This window comes from Pseudopodoces humilis, chromosome 1, assembly GCF_049639895.1.
Source record: "Pseudopodoces humilis isolate 2021_Gansu_Grassland_sample_001 chromosome 1, ASM4963989v1, whole genome shotgun sequence".
Taxonomy (NCBI): domain Eukaryota; kingdom Metazoa; phylum Chordata; class Aves; order Passeriformes; family Paridae; genus Pseudopodoces; species Pseudopodoces humilis.
The window spans coordinates 101,592,748-101,617,452 of record NC_142200.1 but is presented as its reverse complement, the minus strand read 5'-3'; the positions used below and the strand labels follow the sequence as shown (position 1 = coordinate 101,617,452).

Here is a 24,705-nt window from a genome sequence, read left to right as displayed (position 1 = left end):
TGATATGCTTTGGGATTTTAATGATCAGGTATAATTTAGTAGAAATATGACAAAAAGGGCAAAATTCTATGATGCTCAGCAATTAAGAGAAGTGTGGAGTAAGAAGGAGTTTGGCTTACTATGCTACTATTTTTAATTTAATTTTTCTGATCAAGAAAATAGGATGGTTGTACTCAATCAGCTTCTAATTTTCTATGCTTGTTTACTAAATGATCTGTTGAATGTAAAATAGGGGTTTGATTAATCTTCTGACTTATTCCTTGTACAAAAACTGATCTGAAGCATAATGTGCCTCTTCTTATTTGAAAGAGAAGCTTTCTTTCATATGTTTGTTCTAAAACATAAGTATTCAGATGAAAATTAACTTCTAACTGCCTGGGGAAAAATGTTGTTTGTTATATAAATAGCTATAAAGTCACTCCCAAAGAGAACTTTTAACACAGATTTGAAAAAAAAAACGACTCAAAACTATGACTGTGACATACTGGTACTCAAAGATGGTGAGAGGATTTAATAGCCCACACATGCATTAAAAAATAGCCAAGATACAAACACGGATATTTATTTGGTGATACCTTTATTTGTTTGTGCAGCAAAAACCCAGATAGTCATGGTTTAAATCCCCAACCCACTCAGATCAGTCTTAGTCTGTGGTTAAACTCCCTCTATGAATGTTAAAAATATGGGAATAGGTGATTTAATTTACTGTGCATCAAAGTAAGACCATATCTGAGAAGGCATTTTTAAGTTAGGCAATCAAATTTACTTCTATTTCTGGTTTATTTAACTCTGGTTTATTAGGACATCCTCAGGAAAGACCACATGCAATGGTTGCTAGCCAAAAGGAGGTGGCTGAAGTTAGTTGACCTGCTTTCCCAAATGCCTGGTTTCCTTAAAGTTAACAATCCCCTACTTAATATCAGTTAGTGCATGCATATCCTGCGACCAAATGAGTCCATCCTTAAGGTTCTGATCAGACACAATATCAGCTCTGACATTTATGAAGGGAGATAAAAATTCCTCCTATGTGTTCGCAGCTTCCTTCTCAATCAGTGTCAGCTGGCCAACTCCCTGACAAAACTCTCACTGAAACATTTCATCCATCTTATAATCACCCCTGGAAAAGGTCCTAGGTCTGCCCTGAAGCTCTTAACAATCAGCTTAAAAATTCTCACTTCTTTACAACAGAGTCTTTAAGGCATCAACCTTTGCACTTGCACAGAATAAATCTTTGCACTTCTAAAAAAAGTCATCTGCCTCATTGCAGCTAGGATCCAAGCAGGAACCTCAACAAGAAATGGGCAGCCTCTTGTGATGGGAATAAAGAATATTATGCCTGATGATTCAAACTGCAGCTCTCATGAACTGTTCCCTTGCTCCCAGAAATTGAATTAACAATGAAATTAGTAAAGTCACCCAGTGGACTTGGATCTGCAGCTGAGAAGTGGAAGGTTCATGTCTATTTCTGTGTTCAAATGAATGTCAGCAGTCATTTAGGTGTATCTCTTAAATCTATTGATTTTATGAGCAGCCACATAGTCCAGCAGCAATCTGAGTTATTCATATTGTCAATCTGGTTCCATATGAATCATTGTGTTCCCTTCAAAGTAAAAGTGACCCTAATAAATTTTATCCTATTTTTAAACTGATTTCTAAATTCCTTTTTCACTGCCCAGTGGACATTCCAAGTGGACTTTTATTACTCCATAGACACCAATCCAGAGCAGCCTCCTCAACATTACACAGCACTGAAGTTCTGGGGCAATTAACTGCCATGTTGTGCTGATACATCTCCTTGCCAAGATAGCCTCCAACGTTTTGTTTTTCAAAATGTACTGAAATTTTGGAAATATAAGGGATTTTCAGAAATTATACCTAACAAAGATGCTCATAGCAGGTTAGTCATTTAGTGTATGAAACATAAAACTTGGCACAAAGTACATATTTGACATATGGATATGCAATCTATTTCTGATGTAACAGTATGTCTGATGGTGTTAAGATCAGATTATTAAAATTATTAGAGATGCCTCTGCCCAAATTAAGGTGCAAATAAGACCATATGCCAGAGGCAATAGCACAGATTTTATTTAGCAGTAAATGTGCAGGAGAGAGAGAGAGAAAGACAAGGGGGCAGGGGAAGAGAAAGAGAGTGATTCTATCCACAAGTGGCAGGGGGAAAGAATCCAAAATCTATGGAATGCAAAATCTATTGGGTTTGTAGTCACTCAGGTTCAGGTGGGAATGACCAGGTAACTCCCCTCGGGCAGGGAGTTTGACACTGGATGATGTAATATTGTGGATTTCAGGATGTTTTACGAATCCTTGACATCTTTTGAGATTCTGCAGCTGTCTCTCAGTGTAGTTGAATCAATCATGATCCATCAGCCCTGTCACAATTTGAAGGGGAGTATTCACAGCTTAGCGATTATGTAAGGAAGGCATGATAAGGAGGACTTATTCCACCTCCCAGGATTTACCTCTCATCAGCCTCTTCCCTTATCTGGAAACCAGACTTCCAGTGTGACCAAAATGGGCCTGAACCACCCCTTGAACCTATTTCAAGTTGCAACACTTTCAAGAAATCTGTGGAGATTCTGTCAAGTGTAACATTATTTTAAATTACAAAGATATTGACAGGCAATCCACTGCAAAACATGAGTAGTTCAGGCTTTCAGATCAGAGACTGAAATATTTTTAACTGAAGGTGTATTAACAGCTATTAAAAATAATGTTAGATGCATATTACTCTGCTGATTTTATGGACTGGAAGTGCAGATGCTTTAATGAACACTAGAGGGTAATTAATTTATAGTTTTTCTGGAAAAAGATATTGGCTAGGATTTCAAATTATCTAAATATCTGTGTTAGTTTGCCCTCAAAGACACAGAGATACTCTGATACAATCATACTTATCATACTCTAAACTATCCATTCTCTACAGATTAAATTCCTAATCAATTAATTTAATTCAATACTATTCTATTTTTTTAAGCTCCAAAATTTTGTAAAGTCATCTGATGTCAGCCAAAAAGTCACACTTAACAAACACCGCCCCCCCACCCCCCCCCCAAAAATAACTGACAGTTCTACCATTTCTGTGCCATTCAAATCACTCACATTTCATGGCCTAATTTGCTGCCATTTTTAATGAACAGATTTTGTGCATTCTGAAATTCAGTGCTCAGTACCAATTAGATAAATTAGTATCTGTATCTGATTTGAACTGAATGTAACCTTTGGAACTCTAAATCCTTAAGAATCAATTTCTGAAGGGCTCATCCTCTCTAGAAATAAACTCGATAACTAAAAAGAAAGTAATTATTTTTTAGGAATATTACACATATGTCAACAAACTCTTAAACAGCCTTGAGTAAGGTTGCTAATGTGTGTTTATTATTGTGTTTCTAGAAGTCAATGTCTGTTATTTTCATGTTATCTTTTTTCCCATCCTTACTAAGTCTATGAGAGTAAGGTTTCTTATTATTTCAACCATAACATTATTCAAGTCACAGAAGTTACACTAGCTGAGGAGCTATTACTCCCAGAAAATCAGGCTTTAGGTATGAAGTTGTCTTGGTTTGAAAGACAGGTGTCTGCTAAGGAAGGCAGGAGCCTCCCTTGGAATAGAAAATGTAAACCCCTTCCCTATGAATTATTATGAGTTTGAAATTAAAGGTCTCTCAGGCAAAGATATGGGAATAAGAATATAAATTAGTATGTACAATAAAGCAAACAAACAACAGCTCTGGCATTGGCGCTAAACAGAACAGGACCCCAGTGACGCCTTCTCGGGGCCGCAGGCACTTTCCCCTCCGGTGCAGCTCCGGGCACAGCCGGCAGGGGGCGCTGGTGGCTCCCGGCCAGGCAGGGCGGGTGTGATGATTCCCCCGCGCCGGCAGGGGGCGCTGTGACGGGCTGTGGGGCCACACGCGGTAATGGTGGCTCGGCTGGGACGGGAAGGGATGGGAGAGAGGCTTTGCTTCACAAGCCCCCCTGGGACATCGATCCCGGTGCTCAGCAGGACTCTCAGGATCAGCAAGCTGGGCCAGCAAGATATATGGGCAAGATGTATCAGCAGGCAGGGAGTGCGGGGCTGCAGCGCAGCGAAAACTCGGAGCAGTGCCGAAGAAGCGGCGGAGGCGGGACAGCAGCGAGAGGCTGAGCAGAGAAGGGAGAGGTGAGCTCAGGATCCTGGGCACCCTAGGAAACGTGGATAGGTCCCTCTTTTAGCTAGGTGGGCGTTAATAAGGTCTCAGTGCAGTGGTTGCTCTCGCAAGCAGAGGCTCATCCCATGGCAGAAACAGCAGCTCTGGGCTGGGCTCCAGCGGCAGTAGCGAATTCCCTTCCCCAAGCAGCTGCTCCAACCATCCTCCTCCGAAGCCCAGAGAGACGGAGCCTGCAGCTGCCCCAGCCCGGCCCTTTACCTGCCCAGTTCTCGTGGTATCTCTGCCCCTCGGAGAGAAATTCCCCCATAAGAGAAGGGCAACCAGATGCCGTCCTTCCTTGAGCTTGGCCACTTTTTTTTCCAAGTACCTACTTGTTTAACTGTTGTTAAATAAGTAAAAAGGAACAAAAGGAAAGAAACCTAACTCCCAACAGAACTCCATTTAGCAGACTGGTTGGTTATGTGTATTAAATTAAATTTGAACAAATCTAGAGCAATGCAAAGAGTGTATTTGAAGAGCAATTCTGCAGCTGACTCAGGTTCCTTCTTTGAAAGTATTTGTGGTGCCTTTCTGCCAGCCAGATTTCATAAATGCTGTTTAGAAATCTAAGGGATATTTTACTGTCTAGAATGTGGCTGGATTATTTCAGTATGATTTATGAAAATATTACTGTTGCTAAAAATAAATTACAGATCTAGCACTGAAAAATTTTACTGCTATCAGTTGTGTTATAAACACTGTTTTATGCACACCACTCTTACTAAAGGCATAGATAACACACAGTCAGATTTACATTTGAGGCTATTTCTTAAAAATGGTTTGAATATTTATTCTATTTATATCCACAAAAAAAAAGTAGTCCAAACATGCAATGTACAACAAAAACTGCAGGGAACTAGGGAACTTAACCAGCTCCAGGTTATCTGTCTTCTCCCACAGCCTCTGAACAGTTTTCAAGGAGCTGAACATTTTACAGAAGAAAGTCCTGATTCTTGCCTTTATGGTCTCCACATCCCTTCAGTCACAAAACATCCCTCAAGATCTATTCAAATCTTTCAACTCTTGATGGGTCTGCCTCAGATATTAGTATGGATTTGCCTGCAGGAATATGTAGAAAGATGTCTGGTTTTCCCCTCTTGCTCCTCTGCCAAAATCAAAGGATAAGAATCTTCTTGAATATCACGTAAGTACTTTAATTTGAATTAGTTGAAATGTCTGCCTGGGACAGGAGGAAGATGGAAGGCAAGAAAATAAAAATGTTTTAGGCATTAAAAACCAGTGCTGAAAAATAACTGTAGTCCTCATTAAAACTGACACCAGAACAATTTTTCTTTGATAGATATGAAGTTTGTATGTTATTAGAAGTATTTATATCTTTATATTCTGAATTACTATGAGATCCTTCATTGCTTTATGTTCATCTCTTTCTGTAATCAGAGTTATTAAAAAAAAGTAAGGAATACACTGATTTATAAGTACAAATAACAGGCTGTACTTGGAAATAATATTTTTCTTCTTGGGAAGCAGAGTCTTAAATGTATGTATAACAATAAAATGTCAATCATACCTCTGAAATTGCACCAAAAATTTTCTGAGAAATTCTCAGCACTCTGCTAATCTTTATGTCTCTTTGTAAATGAGACGTGCCAATAAATTCTTTTCACTCCTTCAAATAGACTTGAAAAATTTGTTGTTGTTTCTCAAAATTATGATGCAATTTTATTTATAGTTCTGTTGAAAACTCAGTCTTGTTTTTCTTTGTTTTACATTTATCTCCTTTTATTCAGTTACTCGTCCACTTTTCATCCAGAGCTTACTTGAAAACATGCCATCTTACAACATTTTTGGGGGATGCATTCCTACATCAACATGATACAAGATATATGATACAGAGAATCTTGAGCAATCCAAAGGGACACTGCATGTGCACAATCATCAGTTGAAAAAAAATTGGCCAAATAGGTTCTGGTCTAGAGTTTGAGGAATATATGCAGGGACGTGACTGATCTAGAAAGACTGACCTCGCTCCACTGAATTTTGAGTCTGAGTTATGTCTGAAATTTCAATACTTCCATCTCAAGATTTTTCTAGTTTTTTTCCTTTTTTTAGACCTAGTCAGAAGAATTGAAGGAAACTTTTAATTCATAACTTTGAGAACAGAATTCTCACTCATTAGACTGTTTCTTGATGTGTCTGGTTTTGTGATAGGCCTGTAATCTGAGTGTCCCTGTTTCAGCACATCAAAATTTATTTCCCTGGTCCTCACTGTTTGCAATTTTTCAGGATTCAACAGCTGTAAAAATAAGAAAAAGACTTTCTAGTGAAGTATTCAGTTAATAACAGTTTGAGCTAGCCCATTTTAATATAAACCATAATATAAATAAAATACCCTCAGATTTGATATAAAACCAATATAAATAAAATACCCTCAGATTTGGTATAAAACCAAAAGCAACTTCCTTTCCCAGTGAGGAGAAAAACAAAATCAACTTCTATGTCTGAACACTCTTCAAAATGGACATAGTGGTTCTACTAATATTTCATAAAAGGTAAATCTTCAGCAACAGAAGAGATTTTCAAATTCAGAATATAAATATTCTCCATGGCAGCAAGAGTTCTGAACTAACTATTCTCTATAAATATAGAAAAATATGTCAGTGAAGACTGGGAGGGGCATTTCTGTGAGATTGGCCTTAGTGATATAGCAAGTTGTTAGATTAAGAATTCAGATTATCTCTAAAATACAAATGAATTTTCTCTTGTGATTTGAAGCGATAGTAAGGACCAGGCCAGAACTGGTCAGAAAAGATTGTATTACTTCCTTCTGGTGAAACCAACAAACACGTGGCTCTAGCCTCTCTAAGGTCATGTTATCTGCTGCTGTATAGCCTTCTTAGAGAACAGGTTTAGATTTGGTATGAGGAACCCCTATTTTAGTAAGGCAAGATAACCTCCAGCTGTCCCTTACAAAATCAACTGTTCTATGACCTTTTAAAACTGAATTTAACAAAATCATTAAAATTATAAGCAAAAATATATAAGGTTTAATTTGTCTATGCACAGAAATCATAAGAATTATTATTAGAAAAAATACCAAAACCACAGTTGTGGTTGTTGGGTTTTGTATTTTGGGGGTTTCTTTAAGAAGTGAGAGGAGTTGAGGAGCAAAAGGAGCCTTACCAAAAGACTGCTACATATAAGTGATGAATTTGCCAATCACACAGAAAAGACAAAAACATGCAGTGTTAGGAAAACAAACAAGACTGCACAGTTAGATCCCAAAGTGCCAACAAAACAATTTACATTCTAATAAAAGCTGAGGAAGTTATTAAACAGAGGTTAACAAGGCTAGGCAGTTTCAACCAGCAGGGCAAGCTGTAACTGAGAAGTTCTCTGCTGATTATTGCTGATTTCCAATAACCCTTGAAGCACTAAGGAAATTCCAGAAGGCTGAAAGAAACTGTGGAGTGCAAATACTGAAGAAGATGACCTGCACATTTACAAGCCACTCCAACTAACACTGCTGCTAGACAAAACAGCAGAACCTGATTAATAAAAATTTAAATGCTGTAAATGCAATTACTCAAAACCAACACAGTTTTTTTTAAAAGTAGATCTTAACAAAGTACCCTGATCTTCTGAAGGCTTTTTTTTGATTGTTTGTATTTTTTTGTTTCTGAGAATACAAGATTGGATCACAGGACATTTGCAGATATATGCATTTATGTCTGTTTCTGCACATGTTGCAAGAATATGTATTTTGAATTCTGAAGGCACTTGAATGGCAGTCTACTATTTTAACCAAGATTCAAAATTATTGGAAATGTGGCACTCTAAATATCTATAAATATAATTGTGACAAAGGAAATGAGTAGTTTCTAGTGAGAACCAGTGGAAGTCTGGTTTTCAGTCCTTCATTGTTTTACATCTTTGTTGTCTGAACTGCAGAAAAATGTGTATAGTCAATGAAGCTGAAGATGACTTGAAGTTTACGCGTCAAAAGCTTGGGACAACTAAGCTGGTAAAAGGAAGCATTAGGCATTTCAATGTCATCATGTTGAAGTCATGAACTTAGGGTAAAGAATGTAACTCCGGACCAGGACATTCAGTGCCAGGAGGAAATGTGTCAAAACCCTGACAGGTCTGTGATTTGGGAAAGGAAGACAAAAGAAACCGTACCCCTCTGATAAATGAGACAGGGCATCTGATGACAACTGACGCGGAGAAGTCTGATGTATTCAGCAGCATTTTTTCTTAAGTTTTCCCTGCCAGCTGAATTTCTCATGTCTCTCAAGCCCCTGAATATAAAGACAGGGACTCCATTGTAGAAGCAGACCAGATTCAAGGCCATCTGGGGAACCTGAACATAGACAAGTCCATGGAACCTGACAAGATGCATCCCAGAGTCCTGAGGGTACTGGTAGATATAAGCAGCTTTATCACTTCTATTACTTCTGAAAAGTCATGACAGTCAAGCAAAATCCCCAGTGTCTGGAAAAGGGAAAACATTGCACCCATTTATAAAATGTGCAAAAATGGATACCCTGAGAACTGTCAACCAGTCAATCTCTGTGCTTAGGAGGTTCATGAAACAGTTTCTCCTAGAAGCTATGCCAAAGAATATGAATGACAAGGAGGTATGTTAGGGAAAGTAAACATGATATCATGAAGGGCAAATCATACCTGACAAGCCTGGTGGCCTTCTACCCTTATCTAATGGTAGATAAGGGAAGAGCTTCTGATGTAACCTACCTGGCCAGTGACACAGTTCTACACAATGCCCTTGTCTCTAAATTGGAGAAATATGGGTTTGACACATGAATTGTTAGATGGATAAGGATTGACTGGATAGCTGTGCCCAAAAAGTCAATGGCTCAAAGTCGAAATGGAGATTCAAATGGAGATGAGTGTTATCCTTCAGGAGTATTGGGACAAGTATAGTCAAATGTCCTTATTAATGACCTAGACTGTGGGGTTGAGTGTACCCTTAGCAAGTCTGTGGAACAAAACCAAGCTGAGTGATGCTGTTGATATGACTGAGGGAAAGGACACCATCCAGAGAGATGTGGACAGGCTTTAGTAGTTCCATGTGAATCTCATGAAGTTCAACAATTCCAAGTGTAAGGTCCATCACCAGGGTTGGGGCAATTCCCAGTAGCAATACAAACTGGGGGATGAATAGATTGAGAACAAAGGGCTTGGGGATATTGGCAGATGAAAAGTGATGTAAGAGCCAGCAATGTGCACTTGCAGCCCAGAAAGCCAGCAGGATCCTGGAATGCATAAAAAGCAGAGTGGCCAGCAGGTCATGGGAGGTGACACTGCCCCTCTATTCTGTTGCCCTGATATGGATCACTGAGTCCAGCTCTGGCGCCTTCAGCAAAAGAAGAACATTGACATGTTGGAGTTTTTCAACATGAGGGCCATCAAAATGGTCAGAGAGTTTCTCCCTTTCATCAAGAGAAACTGAGAGGGTTGTTGTGGTTCATCCTGGAAAAAAAGGCTTCAGGCAGACCTCTTATAGAAGCCTTTCCCTAGCTGGGCCTACAAGAAAGATAAAGAAATACTTTTTACCTGAGCTTGTATTGACAGTATGAGAGGAATATTTTTAAACTAAAAAGGGTAGATATAGATTCCACAAAAGGAATGAATTCTGGAATGGACTTCCCAGAGAAGCTGCAAATATCCCATCCCTGGAAGTGCTCAGGGTCAAATTGGACAGGGCATTGAAGAATCTGGTTTGGTGAAATGTGTCCCTGCCTGTGGGGTTGGACTAGATGATCTTTAAAGGTCTCTTCCAACCCAAACCATGGCTCATTAATTCTATGATCTGTAAAGCAGAAAAAAATAGTAATACAATCTACCATATCATACCAATCTACTATAGCTGGGTTGGATCCTTTTTGGCCTTATAAGTTATGAATATGTAGATTTGGAAGCATAATTCACTCACAGAATCCTTGACACAATTTTTTCCATATGAATAAAACCTATGCACTGTACTGACCTGAAGTCTAAAATTGCATTTTATGAATAATTATAAACAGAGTTAATAAAAGCATTCCTTATAATGATATTCTAATAATTGTGTTTTGAAAAAATAAATCCTAACTTCATTCATAATATCTGATTATCTGATTTAACAGGCCAGGATTATGGCACAACAATTAAGCAGTGAAGGAATTTCAATTGAGTTATTACCTGTGTACCTAGCTTTCTCAAACAGATGAATTAATCAGGAATCAATGAAGACAATCTCCCTTAGTTTCAGGCTCAGCAAATTACTCAATACGGTGGTGAATCAATGAGAATCCAAGAGAAGCCACTTGAGTCAGTTTACTGATGAAGGAAAGGGTAGAGAGAGGGCAGAGAGTAGGGAGAAAGATGATTAATAAAATCAGAAAGGAGGCATGTGAGAAATGGCAAATGAATTAGGAGCAGAAGCAAACAGGTGTGTCATCTGCTGGTGTATATTTTTTGGAAAAAGGTTGGAACAGTAATGGATACCTTCTCTTATCTAGAGGGAATTTTGCTATCATTTCTAACAGCTTGGCTGTACCAGGGAAGAAGCAGGTAGGACATTCATCATGTAACTGACAGTATGCCCACTAGCATAATTTTTTGGATGTAAAACCAAAGGAAAGAAAATTAGAGAGTACAGCTTGCTGAAGCTTGGGAGCATGTATCCAGCAGAGCCTACCCTGTACAGGATTTGCTTCTGACTGCATTTCTCATGGAAGCTCCCTCTTTTCCTACTGAAATGCTAATGCTGTGGACCAGGCAAGCTATTCCCTTTGACTCCACTCCTCAGCACAAAAATAAGTACGTTACTATTATTGTGTGGGAGACAACCTCAACCTCTGTTCAGCACATCGCTCTCCTTTCTTCTTCCCAGAACAGTGGTGGATGCCACTAGTTTTAATATCTGACTGTGTTTTAAAATTAATTAATTATCCTATTTTTCTTTTTTGCTCTTTTTTTTTCTTTTTTAGTTATTTGAATTTTTATTAGTTATTATATTTTTATGATATTTAGGGAAAAAATACGTATAAGCCCTTCCTGTGTTTCACTGAAAATGTAGGCAGAGTCTAAAGATCTTAGGAAGGTATCTGTGTTTGAATCCTGGGGTCAAGAGGGGGTAAATTTAAGTTTTTTGTTTTCCTGTTTGTTGGTTTGCTATCCTAGAATTTTTTTGTTTGTTTTTATTTTTGCTTTTCCTGAACCACAGTATCCCTTCTATTCCCATAAACTGAGTAAAAGCACATCCCAATTTAATTGCATTTCAAAGTGTGTTCCAAGAACTTTAAACCAGTCTGTAAAACATGAAAAACTTAAATAGATTGAAGTTGCCTTTCCTGCTCTGTTGAATCCCATTGCATTAAGTCCTTAGACAATAATTCTTCCTTTTCTTCTCTGGCAAACCTTCCTTCACAGACTTTCTGATGCCCCTTGTGGAAATGGATCCTTGCAGCCTCCTCAGCTCATCTGCTGATCTTCTGTATTACCTCCCTATAAATTCCAGGTTTCCAATGGGTTCACAGTAAATACCAGTTTAAGTATTGAAGATGATTAATAGACAATTAGAGACATTTTTATCAATATTTAGGTGATTTAAGAAACCCAGACAGTGGCATCCCTCTACATTTGATGCAAAAAAAAAAAAAAAAAAGCTTATTTTTTTCAGTCACATATTACTACTTTGTAGAAACAGAAAATAGAAATGTAGCATGTGTATAGCTGACTTCCTTGAGTAAAGGTTACAAAATACTAATGATATAGCAGTTTTACAAAATCAAACAGAATGTTTATGTTATATTTAGACAGCCATTAAATTTCTAGGAGAAAAATTACTTTCTCTTTAAGCTGTGACTTAAATATTCTACATGCAAATAATAAAGCTTCATTCTAAAACATCACATTTGTCTGTGGGATGGAAAAATTTTTGGATAGAACAGTTCAACTGCTCTCTGGCTTCTAGAAGGTATTTTTAGCCGCTTATTTTATTTACACATTAAAAGTTGTAACCCAACTTGAGCTTTTACCAGTACAAATGCAAAACCGGCAGCAAAGTTCCTAGCTAAGCTGAGTCGATTTTAGTCACTGATTTATTTAAAACATATTTTTTGAGTGCATACACAGCTTAGAAGAAAATATTTGACAAATGTTAACATCAAATAATAAACTGTAAGTGTGAATAAATTTTCCAGTCCCTCAATGGACTTAGCATGACCACTTGCTTAAGTTAAATGCCTGAAAGAACCATCTCTCCACCAGGAGGTTGTAAAGTCAAAAAATCTCTAGACTTTTTTACGCAGAGGAAAGAGGTAAATGTGAATGTCAATATCCTTTTCTGCTCTGAATTATCTGCTGTTCAACCTTAAAGACCCAATCGGAAAAGGCTAGCTACTACTACAGTGAATGAATTCTGAGACACTCTCCGAGGTAGGAAAGGTCTCAGCTTCGTAAAGCTGTTTTAAAATTGCAGAGCTATCAAAACCAAGTGCCCAAGTTCTTTGTAAATGCTAAGCATAGGACTTGGGAATTCTTTTATTATATCTATGATATCTTCAGAGTTGGAACTGCAAGTGGCTCAAAAGAATTGATTACTGATTACTGCAGTTTTCTACATCACCAAATTTAGAGATTTAACATGTTCTGCAATTAGCTGGTGGTCTTGGATTATCTACCTATGCAATGCCAATGAAGTAGCTGGATAAATGAAGTGCAATACAGATAAAATCAATGTTAGTTCAAAGGCTGAAGACTGAAGAACCTTTTTAATCATTTCTAGTATCTCATACCAACAGACTGAATCATAAACTCACTGACAAAAAACATAACTACACTGTTCCTAAAATCTGTGGCACAACTTCCATTTCCTTTAGTGCAAGAAGGCTCAAGCTAACGGGCTGCTCTCTTTATCCTACAGGTTTTCCTGATCTTTTAAAGAAGGAGCTCATCTCTATGTGGATTTTGGAAATAATGCCATAATTTTAAATTATTTAAAACTTTAAGACTAACAAATTTGTAAAGTCGCTCATCATTTCATCTGATGAAGACTTATGTTGCTTCTCTTGCATTTCCTAGTTGAAGTTTCCTAATTGACCAGAACACATTTGCAAGTCCATGTGCTTTTGTAAGATGAGCTTAACAGCTATTAAGGACATAGACATGGGCAGAAGAACACCTCAAAATTTAACCAGTTATCTTATTTTGACCCATTAGTCAGATCACTCAGGGAGAGATCAGCTTTTGAAAATCTAGAAAAAGAAAATGCAGAAACTCCCCCATGGTTTGTTCATAGTTTGTTATTGTCCCAAACATTAAAAGTATTACAGTCTTAAAAACTCCACAATATAATGCTAATATTGTGCTAAATGCTAAACAGTAAACATAAGATTTGACAATTTTAAAGACTTAGAGATCCAAATTAAAAGTCCTGAAAAATTTCTGTAGGAAAATCTACTGTCTGTAACAGATCCATTGTAATGTGAGTTATTCAAGAAGAGGTACAGGGGACAGTCTGATGTCTAATGCGTTATATATAATTTCCTATCACAACTGCAACAACTAAAATAGTCTTCTGTGTTAAAAGTACCTGAGCTAAAAAAAATTAAAAAAAATTAAAAAATAAGAGAAAATTAAAAAAATTCTCATCTCCTTGGAAAAGAAACTACCAATGTCCAGAAACAAGATTTCAGTCCATAGTCTCTAACTTCACCTTCAAACTTTCTTTCAGACTGGACTACTTATTAAAGAACTGTTTATGCCTTTTTTCATATTATTGCACCAGAATTAAAAATAAACACACAAACAAAGCAAAAACAGTCATAGAAAAAGCCAGTTTTTAAAACAGTAGTCAATGATATTTACAATCGATACAATGCCCACTGACACCAAACTTTGAATCAGACTTACTGTGTCTAGATGAATGTCTGCAATCAGGTTTTGTGCAATGCTCCATACACAAAAGTTAAAGACTCTTTGAAACTTTGAACTTTCAGCACTGACACAGGCTCTACCTGCTGTCACTAATTTCAAAATCACAGAAGACTATTTGATAATATTTCATTCATTCACATTTAAGTTAACATATGGACTTAAAAGAAAGCTAGGCCCTCAAATTAAAAGTTTAGTATATTTGTAAGTGCTTTGGCCCCAAAGGTAAGAAAAATTATTAAATGTTAAATGTACACGAAAATGGTTTAGTACACCTGAAACTACATTCAGTGGGACCTCTGAGTCAAACTCAAGACAACAGGACCTAAACTAAGAAATGTTAATTGGGTATTACATTTTAAAAAAGTGAAATCAATCATATTTCCAAAAATATCTTTATGTCTTAGACATTATCTGGAAGAGAACTATTCCCCAAGTGTGAATCTAATAGAATATATGACGCCTCATATGCCCATCATAGGCATACACCTTTCACCAGGCCAGATTGCTCAGAGCTCCATCCAGCCTAGCCTCTTGAAAAGGACTTCCTTGTACGATGTCTTGCTCTTTCAAAAGGAGCATTGCTATTTTTCAATACTTTTCCCAGGAAAATTTTGCTGGCATGCAGTCAAAGGTAAAAGATTAATATTTTTTCTTTTGCATACCTTAATGATTTACTATACATGCCCCCCCCCCCATTTGATTTCTGCACCAAATCTTGTAAAATGAGTTCAAACTTCAACTTGAGCAGTGGTATGGGACCTACTACAAAACTATGACAACTATCAGAACAAGAAGTTTTAATAGTTCTGTACTAATCATATTTGCATTGCATAAAAACAGACACAATGAAAAAAAAAACCCAAAAAAAAGCCTAGCTGTGAAAGGTAATTTCTTGTAAAGTGAATTCTGTTCACAGAGAAGGAGATGATCCTATAATTAATGCCTTTAACATTCTTATTAAGTAACAAGGTTGCTGCTTTGTGTGTTTGGGTTTTTTATAGGAATACAAATGAGAGTGAGTCTACCCATATTCATATTCTTATCATTCTATCTTAGCCACTTAAATGACTATAAAGCACTAAATTTGTATTTTCCGTGTTACTTTTTATCTTGTGATGACCTCTCCTGGTTGAGCTGTTCATTAGCCTTGATTCTGGAAGGGTGTTTTCATCCCTCCACGCTTATTAAAAAAAAATAAAAATGTAGGAATATGAAGAATTTATTGCCAGGGTATGAAAACATGACCATAAATAGAATTGACAATAAGATCTTAGCATTAATGTGTGTGATATTGTATCACAGTGTATGTTTATTATACCACAGGATGGGCTTTCAACACCCACTTCATCTTGAGATAAAACTGAATGAGATAAAAATCTTTCAACACAATCACTTCTGAATCAGTATTACTGAGAGGTTCAATTTTAATGACAGAGATAGATTTACTTTGCAAAGTAAACAAACATTTGAGATACAGTATATTCACATAAGCAATGCCCAAATCTATTCTTTCTGAAAACTGTATCTTTTTCTATGCCAGCACAAGCAGACTGTAAGAAAATACTGAATAGCAAGCTCATATACAGGGATTTGTAATTCACTGTACACCATAAGTCTTGCATACTTCTTAAAATACTGTAAAGATTAAATTTGATGTTGCTAATTACTTGGAAGCCAAAACATAAAGTAACAATGGAGAAGAAAATTAAATACTAGTTGGAAACAAGTTTTACATCAAAGTTGCATTTCACACAGGTTTTAATTCTTTCAGTGGTATTCCCAATATGAGGCTCAAAATCAACAGAGAAAAAAAAAGAAAAAAAGAAAACAAAAAGAAAGCTAGGTACATCAACTTGTCAACAGAGAACAAAATTCTACAATCCCATCCACAATCAGTTGCATACAAAGTTACAAACAAGCTCAGAAAATAGAGCACAGTGACAAAATACAGTTCAGTGACCAATTTGTATAGCAAAGCATGCAACAGAATAACCAGCAAAGTGGTGCACCAAAACACTGACACAGCACTGGAGTTCCCACTGAGGTACCACTTCCCAAGCACCCGTAAGCCTTTACAAGAATTTTCAGCATCTACAGCAATGTGAACAATCCTTTTGTAAATTTAAGGCTGACATGTACTTCTTGCTATATTTATGTTTCCAGTAAACAAATCTAGTTCCATTTCACTTTCAGAAGTGAGTCAGAAATAAAATGAAATGCCACTCACTACATAAGGAGTGTAATGTATAAGCTCTTGGAAGGTGAATTAATATAAAGAAATCTTAGAATAGCTAATCATCAAGAGGGGAATGTGTATGAGCAAATTGTAATTAAGATTATATATATCCTCTGTTCCTGGAATTTCTGGTTATTGTGATGTTACTACAACCTACAGTAACTTCTCAACAAACTTCTTTTAAAAGTTAAAGATTTGTTTGTTGGGAAATCAGATAACCCACTGCAGGTAATTTTCAAGTTAAACTACAGTCATTAGTTTCTGAATGACAAAAACAACCAAAAAAGCTCCAAAATCCTGCTAGAGAAAAGCTGGGACTTTGTTTTCGAAGAACAGATTTCTGACAACCTAAATCATGAATCCTCGCCCCCACACATTCTTGTTATGCAGAGCCTGAGAGATGACCATAAAGAAATAATATTCCTAAGGAAAATTATATAGCTGGTCAAAACAAAGAAGTAAACATCAGGATCAATACTTCTCCTAATTCATAGGCAGGAAAACAACTGCACATCCTACAGCCTCTGAGACCTAGATAACAATGCAGACAACTGCTGTACATATTTGTTGACACACAAACAAATATACAAGTGCAAGTAAATCCTGGAAAAACACTTCTTTTTCAATAGGTATTAGATGATAACAGATAGAAACCCACTAAGAAAGCATAGCACTGCTCCAATTCCCTAATCATTGCATTGTTCATTCCTGCCCCCAAGGAAACAATTAAACAAATAAATAGAGTGATCTACATAGATCTCTTTGCAGTATATACATTACATTCTATGGCAATTCCCTGCTTGAATTGCAGGGAATTGAATCTACCCCCATTCACATGTATACAATCCCAGCACATCTCTCCATAACATTTCAGGACACTTCCTTCCTCTATAGACAGCCGATTAAGCCAGCACTATGACAATGATACTATAAAAATGCAGTTTCTTTTCAGTATGTATTTCAAAAATACTTGGCAACCGACAAATGTTTTACATGGTCTGAAGAGAAGAAACAACTAAATACTTAATACTGACATCTACTTGCAAAATGTTTTGCTCAAAACTACAGCTCAGTGCAATGTTAAAGACTTGATCTAATATCCACTGAAATCAATGAATATGCTGTCATTTTTGTACTGATAGCAGAATCGGATTCTGTACAGGTGCTCTACACTCCTCTGGTCTGAAGTTCAGCATTTCAGCAGATGCTTGATCATTTCTCTACTATTTCTGCCTCTCTAGGAGGGCAATTGATGGTCTCCTCTAAAATACCTTTGCTCATTCTATTACGGGAAGCAAAACTTCACTCTCAGGAAAAGCTGTCCTGGCTCAGTTCCCTCTCATCAAATCACAATCATTCTTTCCTCTTCAAATGAGACAGAATTTTCCCTTTTTCCTCCTCGATAAACCACTAGTTATGGAAACTGCTCACATCTCCTCTTTTCTCTCACAAAACTGTGCAAGTGAAGTACTTCCAAATGCAAATTGCATCCCTTCTGAGGAAGGTGGGAAAAGCCAAAACAAACCAAACCGACCAGCCAAACAAAAACTATCCCCAAACTTTGAACATCTTCTGATTCCTTTCCCCCTCTGACTCCATTGCAGAACCAAGATTATATCACAGAGCAGGTCTCTTTCAACTTTCCACACCAGCTACCACTGAAATCACCAAGGAAGATCTGATGTGGAGCACTGCAAACAGTATCAGACCTCAGTGAACACATAAGCATACAAAGAAAAATCAAACACAATCAAACACAATACTCATCAGCAAAGCAAAAGCAATCAGCCTCACAGAGTTGTGGGGAATTTCCCTCTGTCTTAATTCAGAGATGAAATTGTGCATGTTTCTTAGCAAAGGGTACTTACGAGATGCAGGCAGAGCAGTCCTGGCTCTGCAGCTTATGCTGATGAAAATCCAGAGGAAAAGAGCTGCCCTGCAGCCAGCTCGGGTGACCACAACCATCCTTCACTTCCTGGCTCCCTGTACTCCAAATGCCAGCCGCAGAAGACCTGCTTTTCTCCACTTTGGCCCCCTTCGCTCTCTCTCCTTCTCTTCCTCGGAGGAGGTGTCGAGGAGGTAAAGGGGGCAGGGCTTTACCTTGGGGTAGAAGCCAAACCCCCTCTTCGTCTGCTATCTTTGGGTTTGCAGCAGCAGGATAAGTCCCGGTACTTTTCTTTCCCTTATTTCTCTGTGTTTGTGCGTGTGTGTTTCTGTGCCTCCTTCTCAGAGGAAGAGGAGAAGAAAAAAAAAAAAAAAAGAAAAAAAAAAAGAAAAAAACCCACGAAGTATCAAATAACAAGGATTGTAGAGTAGAAAAATAAATAATAATTAAAAAAAAAAATGAAGAGCAATCCCCCAAAAGACGTGGGAGGAGGGAGGGAAAGGGAGATGGAGATGAAGGGAAGGAAGAAAGGCGAATAAAGCAGTTGGTGCTGCTAATGCTGCTGTTGATGCTACCACTGCAGCTGAGCCCTTCTTCCTGTACAGAGGAGCGCTGCTGAGAGAAGCTTGCAATAACCTCCCAGCTCAGATATATATACACAGTGTACACGCACACACAGCCGGGCAGCCAAACACACACTCACACAGAGGCAGGGAGAGGGGAGGGAGGGAGAGAGAGACACTCCCGCAGCACAGAAGCAGGCTCAGAGCCTCTCTCCTCATGTATTCATCATCTTCCAGCAGGAGGAAACGCTGCCACTAGCAGCAGCAACCTTCCCCCTCAAAGAAAAAAAAAAAAAAAAAAGAAAAAAAAAAAAAGAAGACAGGAGATGGGAAAATCCTCTCCCCTGCGCTCCCCTCCCCTTCCCTTCGTTTCCTCCAGCTCCTCCTTCTTCCTCTGCGCCCCTCGGGCCTCCAGGACCCCGCTCGTCCTCTCTTGCCTGGCTCAGATGCAGAGCCGGGGGACAGCGGAGGGATCGGGCCGGGGCTGGGGCGGAGCGGGGCGGTAGCCAGTGCCAGGATCGGGGCCGGGGGGAGGTGGAGCAGGGCCGGGGCCAGGGCGAGCGGGGATGGGGATGGGGATGGGGATGGGGATGGGGATGGGGATGGGGATGGGGATGGGGATGGGGATGGGGATGGGGATGGGGATCGGGGCCGGCTGCGGGGCGGTGTCGCGGTACCGCTGGAGCGGAGGCGCGGCGTCCCTGGGGCCCCGCGGTCGGCTCCTGCCGCCGTCCCCGCCGCTCCCCCGCACACCGCGGCTCCCCGAGCTCCAGCCTGTGGGGATCCGAGACAGGTGGCCAGCAGGGAAGTCCTCCGAGCGGTCCTAGATCTGGTGGGGAGCCAGCATGATCCCGCCTGCGGAGAGCTGGGGCTGCAGAAGCCGCTAATGCAGATGTTGCCATTCGGTAATTAATTCTCAGCCCGAGAGCGAGCCAGGAAGCAAGCTGCATTGAAGTACCGCTATGGTTTTCACCTACAAAAGATGACGGAGACAATCCGGCCATATCCCAGCCTTGTGTTTTAGGGATGGCAAGAGTCTGACTCTTCTTTTCCATCCCTCTCAATCCCTCCTGCCATTGCCCTTATCAGCTGAACAGAAAGTTATTGGTCACCAGATACGGTAGAATAATGACGGTAGGGAGTTATTCATGGATTATTTATTCTACAATCAATGAGGCAAAGAAAAATGAAAACAATTATTTCTCAGGTGTTATGTAGAGAAAGCTGAGAAATGGAGAGGTATAATTTCTTTAGAGGAGCCCCAAAGCAGGGATAAATTATTTTCAGTGACTAATACACATGCTGTTAACAAGTACCTGCTGTTATTTAGTGACTGTGATGAAGTGGTTAAGACCATGTGTAAGATGAGATTTTCAGAAAGGCCTTGGGATATTAGGATCCTCAATCCTATTGCCTTTCAGTGGGAGTACAGTGCCTATCTTTTAGGTCACTTTGAAAGCTCATCCATACGTAATATGTGATATCCCAGGAGAGCTGTGGCCTAGAGGTTTGAGCACAGCCCAGAACAAAGCTTAAATGCCAGTCCTGGGAAAAGTGTTTCTGTAATCTTGTCCAAGTGCCATAATTTCTCATCTTTGAGGCTTTTCCTCCCTTGCTTTATATCCATAAAGAATATTAATATATTAATATTTCAGTTGCTTTCATAGAGGTAATGCCAATACGTGTACAACAAATGTGAAATGAAAAAGTGCATTACGAATGATAAGTTTTATTATACTTATTTCCGTTTTTAAAAGAATAAGTATTTCCATAGAGACCCTATTACCTCTTTCCTGCATCATCCTGAGCTCTTTGCAATGCCCTCCCCTTTCCTTATAACCCACAGATACATTTTGATGTCCAGTAATCATTAAGATATGTGAGTTTTTGGGGAATTAACTAAGAACCAAATATTAATTAGTGACATTAAACAATTCAAAATTGCCTCTTTTCCATAACTTCTTTCTTGTTTACATCTTCTATTTGCCTCCTGCTGTATATCCCACAATTTTTTGAGCTCATAAACCTACATTTTCTTTTCTTTAGCTACCACTGAAATGACAGAGCTGATATAGTATCACAAACTGCAAATATCCATGGAAAAAAAGAAAAACTTTTGACTGTGACATGAAAAAATTTCTACCACTTTCATTCTGAGTTCTTGAAATCCTTTCTTTATTCACTGGCCTTTATAATTCACTTGAATAAGTAATAAACAGCTTCTCTGAGTAAGTACTTAAAGGCTAAGCAGACCATTCTTCAAACAAAATTTCTGCTTCTTAAGGCTCTTCCAACAAGCACAACAAAAAACATACTTGCTCATCATCCATTCACACTTTTATACCTATGGATCTGCATATCACCTACCTCATAAAGTCCTCCACAGGACGAAAATCTTGACTTGATTTTAGTTGTTCACACTTCACACTTGTTTAGCATATGATGATTTGGGTATTCAAAAATGTACTGAAATTGATCATAAGTAGGTAGACATTTAAAAAAACAGCTATAAAGGATAAGACAGGTAATTCAAAACAGGAAGATTCAGCAGGCTAGTTGGTGAATATCTCAATAATGGTGATAGTAGAAAATTTCCTTGTGGTTTGAGACGGAAGAAGCGGCACAGATTACTGCATTTTTCTCCACCTCAGAACAGGATCAGTTCTTAAAAACTGCATAAAATATTTAAACTATATAGCAACAGAAATGAGTTGTGCAAGGGTAATGCAATTATTTTTAATATAACCACAAGTGAGGCCTGCAAAATCATTAACTTTGACTGATTCTGTCACACAAAAATCATTACAAAGATCTTCAGGCATTCTTTAGTCCTATAAAACAAGCTAACCATATATACTCTTAATTTATTTTTTTTTCTTCTTTTTCCTGGAGCATGTTGTGTAATATTACTTTTACATGATTCAACAAATCCAAATTGAATATATTAACCCTTGCAATGAAAAAATGGTCAAATTGCGTTAGGACACAATATGAAGAAGGTACTTCTACTCTTTCTCCTAGCCTTTCCATTCCAGAGTGCAAATGTGAGGATGTTTCTCAGCAAGCAGCGAGACAGGCCTGCAGTCTCAGCAGGGCACCCACAAGCTTTAGCACCCCTATCCTCCAGCTGTCAAATGTTGGCAGCTTGAGTCAACAGGGATGTGTACTCCACTCTGTAGGTTAGGAAAGTGTTGTAGCAGACTAGGACAGGCACACCAGACAACAGGTGCAGAAGGAGGATCTTCTATCAAAGCTACTCCCATAAGAAAATTACATGCTCCTCATTTTTATTTCTGAAATCATAAAATCATATAATTGCTTAGGCTGGAAAAGACCTTTAAGATTGTTAAATCCAACCACTAGCCCAGCACTGCCAAAGCCACCACTAAACCATGTCCCAAAGTGCCACATCTACACATCTTTTAAACTTTTCCAAGGTGATGACTCAGCTGGACAGTCTGTTCCTATGCTTGGCAACACTTTTCATGAAGAATTTTTTCTTGGTATCTGATCTAAACCTGTCACAATTTGAGGCCATTTTCTCTTGTTCTTTTGATTTTATACTTTGAAGAAGAGACTGATGCCCAAATGGCTACACCCTTCCTTTCAGGGAGTTGTAGAGAGTGGAAAGGTTTCCCCTGAGCCTCCTTTTGTCTGGACTAAACACTTCCCTTGGCTGCTCCTGGTATGATTTACTCTTTAGACTCTTTCCCAGCCCTTCTCTAGAAATGCTTCAGCAACTCAATAACTTCTTTTGTTGGGAGGGGAGCAAAACCAGCCAAAGAATTTGAGATGCAGCCTCACAGTGCCAATGACCACTTCAACACTCCTAAAGCCCTAAAAAGCAGACAGATATCTCAGTCAACTGGTGAAACCTCCCTGGCAATTAGAAAGACACTACAGTGTTAAAAGACTCCAGTTATTACAGCTGTACACAAATTTTATTGAGCTTAATGGAAATGGTACACACATATTGATGAATGAATAGATCATTCTGAATTTACTAGAGCTGTCAAGCAATGTCTGCTAAATGGAATTCATCCTGGATAGAGCTATATTTACAGTATGTGAATGTCAAGAGGGAAAACACAATGTCAGAAGGCTAGAAAGGATAATTAAGAATTTCAAACACTGGTGGGACCAAATGGCATCCAATAAAGTGATCAGTTGCAACCACAGAAGAAAATGAGCCAGCTTGAAAAAGGACATGCAACTTTTGAATTAATACTGAAAAGTAAACATCAAGTTTCTTTATGCATAACAAACTACCATTTTACAATATTGTTTCCCTTCTATATTTTCATTTTCCCCAGCCCTCTTGCATGGTAGAGCTCTAAAATTCATCTAAAGCAGAATTTCCATCCATGTCTCTAGAATGTTAAATACGAGGACTTAACACAGGAAAGACAAATGCAATGTATTTCAAATTATGACCAAACAAGGCTTTATGATCACATGCACAGAATGAAATGCCAGATATTGGACAGCTCTATTACTGGAGGAAATCTTGGGTTTATTAAGAACAATGTGGGGTTTTCTACTGGGATTGTTGATACTCATGGGTATTTCTCTGAGGGAGAAGGAGTCACATGAAAATTGTGATCCAACAGCCTATGAGAAGCTGTAAAGTCCTGAAGAAAATATTTATTTTTCAGTAATGCTAGGAAAGTCTTTCCGAATCTTGTTCATGCATCTGAAAAGGAAGATGAAGGTGCATTGGCAGAAAAGAGACAGTATCTTTTTCTTGCTTCACATAGCTAAAAATACAGCATTATATTTTGAAGAGAATGCATTTTGGCTTGACCATCAGTTAATTATTGTAATTTTATTAAAACAACAAGCAGACAAAAAAATGGAAATATGTATTTATACAGACATCAAAATAAATTGAATATGTTCAGAAGTTTTCAGCTTCATGTCCCAATATATTTTGTTGTCTAAACATGTGCTTAAGACAGCATCTACCATTAGAAATTTCTTTTGTGATATCTTGATCTTGTTAATCTGCACTGCATAATGAAACAATTTGACAAACTGTTATGAGGAGCAGTTGAGGTCACTTGGTTTGTTCAGCCTGGAGAAAAGGAGACTGAGAGTAGACCTCATTGTGGTCTTCACCACCATCAGGAGGGGAAGCAGAGGTACAGGTCACTTCACTCTCTTGAGCAGTGACAGGACCCAAGAGAACAGCATGAAATTGAGTCAGGGGTGGTTTAGTTTGGATATCAGGAGAAAGTTCTTCACCCAGAGGGTAGTTGGGTATTGGAACAGGCTCCTCAGAGAAGTGGTCACAGCACCAAGTGTGACAGAGTTTAAGAAGCTTTTGAACAATGCTCTCAGGCACAGGGTGTGACTCTTGGGGTGTCCTGTGCAGGGCCAGGAGTTGGACTCGGTGATCCTTGTGAGTCCCTTCCAACTCAGCATATTCTAGGGCTAGATAATTGTCTAGATGCATCATTTAAGTGCACGTAAAGAAAAAAAAGCCTTGCTAAAGGAAAATATCTTTTTGCTAAAACAAATTTCAAATTTCATTAACATAACAGTATTATAGTTGATTCCTTTCATTACCATATCTGGCCTCAGTTTTTCTTCTTAATTCAGTTTAGACCATTTCATAGGCAATCCGTGGATGCATAGGAGAAGTTCTATATTGAAAAAATGCACAGAAAGTGAATTATAGTAATATTATCAAAAGATATTGCAATTACATTGAAAATACTTCAGTCACCTTTAAAGGAGAAATCAAAATCAATCTGGAACATTTCCATCTGTTATTTGTGGGGCAGGAAAAAGGTATCCTTTCACTAATGCACAGCCTGCAAGGTAAATGCCAGAGAAGAGACTGTCAGCTCTTCTCAGACTATCATTTATGTCTGGATGAGACTTCATGTGACTTGAAGGTTTTTTCAA

At 38.4% G+C, this 24,705-nt stretch overlaps 1 protein-coding gene across 1 annotated transcript in view; it reads right to left on the bottom strand.

Moving 5' to 3' along the window:
* Positions 1-18,382, bottom strand: part of CNTNAP2 (contactin associated protein 2) — a 1,024,120-nt gene extending 1,005,738 nt beyond the window's left edge. The window contains exon 1 of the mRNA XM_005519091.3: positions 18,216-18,382. Coding sequence (XP_005519148.2) covers positions 18,216-18,312 — 97 coding nt within the window. The 5' untranslated portion in view covers positions 18,313-18,382. The remainder of the gene's footprint in view (positions 1-18,215) is intronic.
* Positions 18,383-24,705: the final 6,323 nt, after the last annotated feature.